Genomic DNA, 8,865 nt, shown 5'->3' with positions numbered 1-8,865 from the left:
CTATACCATCCTCTACATCAAACCATTTGAAGTACTTGCATCCATTTTTCTCCTGCCACAAATTCCATTGTAAATAATTAATGTTTCAATCTCAGATCACAATTTCTATCATCAGCTAGGATACCTTATAACGCAGACAGCCATAAAATCGTCGCCCAGGGTTCTTGTCTGTCCAAGCCTGTCTTATTTCAGCATCTAAGCGACAGTAACACAATTTCCTTCCAGAATTTTGCCTTTTCATAGACGATCCCGAACCATCTCCTTGCATCTTCGCTATTTCGTCCTCAGAAGTAGAAGAGTCTCTCGAAAGAGAAGAGAGAGAGAGCGAGAGAGGAGGAGGCAATTGCTCCATTTATAGCATTTATTAGATTTATAAAGGAGAAATTCGGGTATACTTAGTTATACCAATCCGATTAAAAAGCAAAAGCAACATAGCAAGTTCAACATACCAAAAGCAACATACCAAGTTCAACATACCAAAAGCAACAACATACCAAAAGCAACATACCAAAAGCTCTAGTTTGGTTCACTTGGATTGTTTGGTTCACTTGGATTATTAGTACGCATTCCGAACAACAGCCAACTAAACCCGAAATTTGTCCTCGGTCGCCTTACATTTTGTGTCCTTTTACGCCATTCTCCAACTGATGGATTCCTATTAACCTTTTTCCTTCCCTTCCTCGTTTGCTTTTTTGGAGGTATGATCTGGAGCAGTTTGATGTGATCTGGTACATTCCATTCAGACTTGTCCGACAAAGAATAAATGGTCATGTAATAAGCCATTGCCCAAAGTTCTGTCCAGTAATACTGTGAGCTCAACCGATGATACTCTATGTTGACCTCACGTCGACGACCATGAGCAGCAGGAACCTTAAAGAAATATAAGTAAGCAGCAAGTCCGTGAAGACAAGGATACTTTTCATAATCATATACCTTGCAGCTACATGTCTTCGCTTTCAAGTTCACCAAATAAGCTTTCCCATCGTCAGTGTCGGTTACCTCATACTCAAGATCATAACTATTCATCTCACGCACTGGCGTTTTCTCAGATTTGCCCCATAAGTTGTGCAAATGGATCTCAACCAGAGGAACCAGTTTGGTATCAATCGATCCAGACACGGCGTCCTTCCGATGTTCATTAAACCAGTCAGAAATCTTTTTGATTATTGTATCCAACAGTGGTATCAAGGCATACCTCCTTGCGGCCCTAAACGCGCTATTAATCGACTCCACACTGTTGCTAGTGTCCAAGTTGTATCTACAACCTGGAAAATAGACCCTAGCCCATGTTTCTCTCTTAGTGTTCTCCTCCAAATACTTGAAGGCTGAAGGATATCTCACCTTAAAAGATGCTTAAGCAGCCTAGAACTCATGCAATGTGTAATACATAGCCAACTCCATAAATCTCCATCCCACTACGGATTTGATGGTGTTACAAGCATGATTTCTCACATTCTGAGCTAGATGCCATATACAATGGCCATGGTGAGATTGTGGATACACATTTGCTACAGCGGTGATGAGGCTCTGATTCCTATCGCTCATAAATACTATTTCAGATGAGTCCGGTATAACAGTTTTGAGCATCTCGAAAAACCAAGTCCAACTAGCATTATTCTCACCGTCGAGTACCCCAAACGCGAGGGGATAATGGTGACTATTAGGATCTTGAGCTTTAGCAAATACTAGTACACCACCATATCCGTTCTTCAAAAACGTTGCATCCACAAGAATCACTTTCCTCATGACCTTAAACCCTTCAATGCAAGCTCCTAAAGCTATGAAAATGTACTTTAAATTTCCTGCCTCATCCAACTCCACCTTTGGTTTTGTTCCGAAATTAACCTGATCTAGCATGTGCAAGTAGCTATACAACATCTTGTAGCTGTCTTCTGAATTACCACGCAACTCACGCATAGCTAGGATGTTTCCCTCTCAAGGCTGTGGAGTAAGATACTGATACACCCAGTTTTAACTTTATTAAATCCATGATATCTCTCGGAAGAGGAGTCCTCAGTTTTCCAGGATATTCCTCATTCAAAAAAGTTGCAACTAATTCTGCAGAGCCTTTCCTCTTAATGTTGCTGCTATTACTTTGATTAGTCCGAGAGCATGTATGCACACCCACGTACCTACTAACAGAAAAAATATCCGTATCTGCAATCCTCGCAGCTCGCAATCCCCATTTACAGCTTTCATCACAACATTTTAACACCAACCGTTTACGATCAGATTTTTTAATAACATAACAAAAGCTTTCACCAAATGCAGCTCTATCCACCACCTCTTGAAGTGATCTCTTGTTTGGAAATTCTTGCAGCTTGAACAGACCCAAACCGTCTCCCCATTCCTCTATAACTTGACTACATTTCTGTAAAGGTGGCTGCTCAATATACGTAACTCTCATAACGGTTTCTATATTAGCACTGCTATCCATCTCAGCTGCAGTCTCCGTCTCAGCTGCAGTCTCCGTCTCAGCTGCAGTCTCTGTCTCAGCTGCAGTCTCCGTCTCAGCTGCAGTGTTGTCTGTATCCATAAAATCATCATGTGTTGTATCGTCACCATTCTCTGCCTGTAGATTTTCTTGCCCCTTTTCAACGTACAGAGTTATGGCGTTAGGTCCGACTTCATCATCATTTCCCTGCAACACTTCGTGATTCATACCAAACGAACTTCTGTCCACTCTCGACAGCTTATCTAACTGATCCGAGTTACTCGTCTCCTCCACTAACAAAAGACTTCTACGGTTGTCTTTATCAATGGAAAGAAGGTAACCGAACAAATAATCATCATCACAAATTCTGCACTCTTCTGATTCTTCACATCCAAACACCATCGGCTTGTACCTCAACGCCAGTTTTACATTCCTTTCATCCAACCTCAGCTTTTTATACAACCTTTCTTCTATCATTGCCAAAGTTATAGCCTCCACTGTTGTCGGTTATACAATAGATGCGATCTCTGAATTTGAAATGTAAGCACATGTGTTTGGACATAGCATCCTGCAAAAACAACAAAATAAAGTTATAGTTAGACCAGTTGCTCTTTGTTCTACTTAGTTTTAATCAGTTATACTAGTTTTACCTAGCTCTTTGTTCTACTTAGTTTTAATCAGTTATACTAGTTTTACCTAGTTCTATTTCAACTACAATCAATTGAAATTGAGGTTTCAGGTACTAACCTCAATATCTGATCTGATTCATCTTTCAATCCCATACATTCAACCACATGCTTGCATTGTTTCACATGAGGGTTAATCCACATACCAAATTCAAATTAATCATATATATATCGAATTACAAACCCTACAAACACTTTTTATCCAATGCTCAATGCAAATCGAGGGAGAGGAGAAGAGAAGAGAACATGCATTCTGGCCTACTACTCTGAAGAGAACCTTGCTGGTGGAAATGTTTTCGTCCGGCTGCGTCGGCCAAGAGGATAGAGGATCGGGAGGAGCTAATTGGAAATAGAAAATTGGGACGACGACGACGAGCTCGAGCTGAGCTGGAAGGAATACTTTCTATTTCTTTTTTTCATTTAATTTTATTAATTGATCCAATCCAATCAATTCAATTGAAATCCAATTAGATTTTTCTCACTTGAAATCAATTCAATTGAAACCGAGAGCTATCCCAAACCACCTCAACCACTACGCACCAATAAACCAAATCGATTTTGCAATTTTTTTTTCGCCCACGAAGGGCGTTTTTATCTTTTCACGGCTCATTAACTCCAGAAGGGCATAGGCGATTGACAGAGTCCATAAGGGATTTTTCCTTCCACATTTAAGGGCAATGGAGCAATTGCCTCAAGAGAAGAGAGAATGAGAAGAGTTTGTCGTGGGGGGGGGAGAGAGAGAGAGAAATAAAAATTAAAAGGAGTAAATCTCAACCTTTAGATCTAAATTAATCCAGTGGCTAAGAAGTGTGATCTATGTAATTCAATCTGATTGGTCAGAAAATTTTGTCTTTCTTTCTTATATTTATTTTTGCTTTGTTCTTCAATATTTGATAATTTTTCTAGTAAATAGTTTTTTCTTAATTATATCTTATATAAAAAAATATATTTTTAGTTTATTATTTAAATTTCCTTTTGAACATAATAAATTATTTATTTTAAGAATTGATGTTTAAGTTTGAAAATATTTGATTAATTTCAAAATTATGATTTTGGTTATCACTTTCAAAATTTGTATGTTTATACAGAAATCTATTTTGTTTATAAATTTGTTTGTTTGATACAAATGTTGAAAAGTTTAAAATTTAGATTTTATGGTTTATGAAAAAAAATATAATTAAGAGTAAAGTTTAGTTTGGTGATTTAAGGTTTGGATGTTGGAATATGAGGTTTAGGGTTAAGTTTAGTATTTTTGATTAAAGTTGGAAAATAAGATACTCAAAGACTAGATATAAGATTTGCAATCAAATTTTTGATAATTTAGATTTGAAGTTTATATTTAGAGTATAATGAATGTATTGTTTATGTTTGAAGTTAGGATTTAGGATATAGTTTGATTAAAGATCAAAGATTAAAGATTTGTGTTTAGGAAATTATAGTTTAAGATTAAAAAAATAATAGTTGAGTTTTATTTTTAGATTTAAAGTTATAATATTAAAAAATAGAGTTTTAAGGATTGTCTTTAGAGTTTAGGGTTTAAAATCATGTTTAGATTTAGAGGTTTAATTGATTTTTTTAGCATTAGAAAAATGCCATTGTATATCTTTGATAGCAATACTGAAACTGCTTAAATATTTTTTTTTTGGCGTTAAAGTCTAGTTTTCCGCTAAATATTGGCGGAATTACTGATTTCATCTTCCCACTCATTTAATATTCAGAATAGTATTAATTAAATGCTATTTTAGGTTTTATTATATCATTGCGCTTATCTAATGCTATTATATAATACGGAAATTTTTCAGTCATCTACGATAGCAGTTCAGTAAAACGAGCTATAATAATCTGCTATCAATGTTGACTTTTTTGTAGTGATTGGTTCGAGGATTGTGGAGATCCACAATGGTGTTGTGAAGAAGGAAAGTCTAAATATGAGGGATCCCGATACAGCTATGTGTATACGGAGATTGGTTGGAGTATGGAAAGGGATCAAAAAGAGATTGACGGTACTGGCAAGGGATCTCGTCAGTTCAAGAATGGGAACATTAGATTCCGACTTCGATATCTGACTTGGTATGTCGTATCACTTAACTTTGATTCATGTGGTAGATTAGGATTTTTCAATACGGGTCTGGAGGAAAGTTTCGATTTTCATAGAGTTTTGATACATATATTCAGATTTATTTTGGATACTTTGTCTGGAAAATTGATCAATCAAAGATCGAATGGCTGTGCATTTGAGGTTCTTGAGGATTTGATATCCATAAGTAGAAATTCTCAAGATATTTTGGTTATTAATGCTTCATTTAGGATCTCTCGTTTTAATTTGGAGGAAAACTTTATAGATGTGGTAATATCACTATATATAGGGACAGTCGTGAGTAGGAGACTGATATCAAGCGATTTTTGCTTATCAATACTAAAAGCTTTTTCTATTCTCTCTCATTTCATTATGTCTCAAGGTCAATGGGTTGCGAGATCGGGAGGAAAGAATGTTGAGGTGGCAAAGCCAAGGTTACGTATTACGGTTCCAAGGTTTGGCAATACGGAGCTCATTGCAAGCTACTCCAAAACTTTAATTGGCTGGTGTATGAACCCCCACAAGCAAGATATGAAGATCCTGCTGTTCATGCTCCCACGAATCTGGAATGTGGAGGGACGGGTAGCTGGTGTTGATCTCGAGCTGGGAAGATTCCAGTTCGCCTTTGATCTGGAGGAAGACATTACGGAGGTGCTCAAGATGGAACCTTTCTTTTGATTATTGGATGATCTCCTTGGTGAGATGGAGGCATGTGCTGGAGCCGAATTACCCGTCAAAGATCATTTTCTGGGTCAGAGTTCTTGACATCCCGTTGCAGTTTCGTGCGGCTGAAACTCTCCGAAGTGTGGGAGATGCTATTGGTGTGGTACAGGGTCCGGTGGACCTCGTTGGAGGAAGGGTACGTGCGGAGATAGATGGTTTCAAACCCCTAGTTTTCTGGATGGAGATTGACTTTGAGGAGGGTGTGGAGATCACGGTGGCTCTTCGGTATGAGAAGCTTTTTGGCTTTTGCAGAGAGTGCTCTAGGCTTATCTATGAGCAGGCTCGATGCCCTAGCCTGAAGAAGGAGGATACTGTAACCACTATAGCTGGGGGAGCGGGTGATGATGGAACATGGGATGATGGATCAAATGTTACAAGCTTTAAACTGCGGTAGTTCACGGTTCTAAAACACACGGAGATAGGAGAGATGTGCAGTTTAACCGGTCTCAGATGGTCAAAGGTGTGGAGAAAGGTAAAGTCATTGCTCGTCAAAAGCAAGGGCCTCACAGGAAGGAAGATGCGTATCACCCTTATAGAGAAAAGTTTTCAAGGGGGTATGGTGAAGGATCCTCCTTCAATGGAAAACACTCAGGCTATGGGGACAGGAAGATGGGGGTGAGACTCTCTCCAAAAACCCAACGAAGCTAATGCTTGATGCTTTTAAAGGGGCAAAACAGGGTTCTGTTATGGGGGTTCCTCCGGTGGTAGCTCCGGAAGAGAATAGATCTGGCTCCAAAGCACGCAAGGCTTTGTTTACTGAGGATACGGTTCCAGTTGACTCGATGGTGGCTCTGGCGCAGGAGGACAAGGTTGTGGAAGAGGCCAAGGTTCGGAGGGAACAAGGTGAGATTGATGCGGACGCAAAGGAGGTGGATGAGCAGATGGTACACTCTCAGGCACTGGATGAGGCAAACTTGATGGTGGAAGGTGTGATTCTGTCAGATACGGAGTTGTTGCTGGAGGATGGTGAGGAATTAGAGGATTGGGAACAAGGGGAGATTATGGATTTTGCTGAGGAAGAGGAGGCGGCAGTTGAGAATCAAGAAGAGCTTAAAAAAATGAAGAGGTTCCTCTCCAGAATGAGGTGGAGGAGCATATGGAGGGGGGCGCTGCTGATGAGAAAGCAATTAAGAAGAAAGGAAGCAAGCCTGAGACAAATGTGACAGAAGGACCGTCCAAGAAACGTGGAGTGCCAGGTTTTGTCTCACCTCGCAAGAAGCTCTTGGCTATGGCATCAGCAAAACAGGGAGAGGAAACAAAGAAGGCTCCCTCAAAGCCAAAGCATATGGCTGCGTAAGGTGGCTCTGCCTTACTGGTTTTTGTGTTTTTAAGTAGTTTCAATAATGTTGGATTCCCATATGAAATCTATTAGTATTGAGTCTGGTGTTGAGGGCAGTACTTTGTTGGGGTCAAAAAACGGTCACAACGAAATTAACGTTCGAAAATATTTCTCGAAGAGATAATTCTCGTAAAAATTACTTAAACCAATTTTTACAATAAAATTCTTGAAAAGATTTGTCCGCAGGGTCGAAACAAGCTCCAATGGTTCGTGTTGACGACGAAGTTAGTATCAAAACATTCAATAAAAATATACGTCTTTGTTTTCTTTACGAAAGAAATCATAAAGATCGAATACTTGCGAAGAACTCTATGATTAGATCGTATCTTCGTTAAAAAAACATGATCACTCGAAACAACAAAAGATCAACAACGGCAAAGGCTTGACTCAATCATCGGGAAGCAGCCAAAGGGACGCCCAGCTCTTTCCGTAGCATCTGAAATCTTTCGAAACGATAATACAAAGTAAAACTATGCAGTCTCGACTACCCTCACTACAACCTCCCGCAAACCACGGCTTAACAATTTCTTGATTCTTGATCAAATGGGGTCATCAGTCTGGTTTACGATAAAACCGTGGAAACTTAACTTTATTGAAGAAACCGTAACGAACGTCTCGAATCAAAAGACGGCTGATATACCATGGATTTTACCGTTTTTAACCATGGTATACTAGTATTTTACTATATATTTAATCCGTTTTCTAGCCTGTTAGGTATGTTTTCAGGTTCGGGAGCATTTTGTGAGAAAGTGATATTTTTGGAGTATTTTGGAGTACAAGAGATGATACACCCGAGTTGACCATTCAAGACTAAGTCGGAAGTCAACATTGCGATTATAATCGATCGATACTCATCCTGAGTTGTCGATCGATGTAGCCGAGAAGATCCGAGTACTAGAAGATTATAATCGATCGATACACATTCAGTGTTGTCGATCGATATCGAGGACGAAATGGTTTAGCCGACTACTTCACCAAGACTTCACCAAATTACGAGATTGCCCCTGACAAGTTTTTAACCTAATGGAAATGCTTAAATACTCCTGCGAAGTATTTTTGACGGCAAGTTTTGAAACCCTTTGAAGCTTGAAGCTTTTTACAACCAAAGCAGAGAGTGTGAGAGAGAGACTAGAGTTTTATTTGTTTGAGAGAGATTGTAGAGATTTCTCATCTCCTTTTGTATTTCTACTTTATTCTATCTATGCAATTCTTTCATCTATCTATTGTTATGAATTGTCTAGCTATGTCTGAGTAGTCTACTTGTTAGATCTAGGGTTTAAATAGGTTTGTGGGATTAGCCCCAAACTATAATTGCTAAGTTGTGATACTCATCAAATGGATTGTACCCTATGCTTGTTTTAGATTAGCTAACTAGAACATAGATCACTAGGATCTTAGATTATCTTGAATTATCCATTTGAGCGATGCCTGTTTCCCGTTGAGAAGAACGACAGTTACTCCTTGAGACCTTGTGGTCATATTCGGTTCGCGCCTAGGCAGATCTAGAAGTCGTCGATCGATAACCCGACTGGTGAATCGATCGGCGCCGCGAAAGGTGTATCGCTCGATATCTCAAAAGGATATCGACCGACTCTTTTTCTGTGTC

General features: G+C 39.1%; 1 protein-coding gene across 1 annotated transcript; it reads right to left on the bottom strand.

The window, feature by feature from the left end:
* Positions 1-516: 516 nt before the first annotated feature.
* LOC108820251 (uncharacterized) lies at positions 517-1,878 on the bottom strand. The gene is made up of 2 exons (XM_056992926.1): positions 1,453-1,878; positions 517-1,341 (listed from the first exon to the last, which is right to left on the bottom strand). The coding sequence occupies exons 1-2, from the start codon at positions 1,876-1,878 to the stop codon at positions 517-519; spliced, it is 1,251 nt and encodes a 416-aa protein (XP_056848906.1).
* Positions 1,879-8,865: the final 6,987 nt, after the last annotated feature.

This window comes from Raphanus sativus, chromosome 8 (genome assembly GCF_000801105.2).
Source record: "Raphanus sativus cultivar WK10039 chromosome 8, ASM80110v3, whole genome shotgun sequence".
Classification (NCBI taxonomy): domain Eukaryota; kingdom Viridiplantae; phylum Streptophyta; class Magnoliopsida; order Brassicales; family Brassicaceae; genus Raphanus; species Raphanus sativus.
This window is presented reverse-complemented; position numbering and strand designations above follow the sequence as displayed.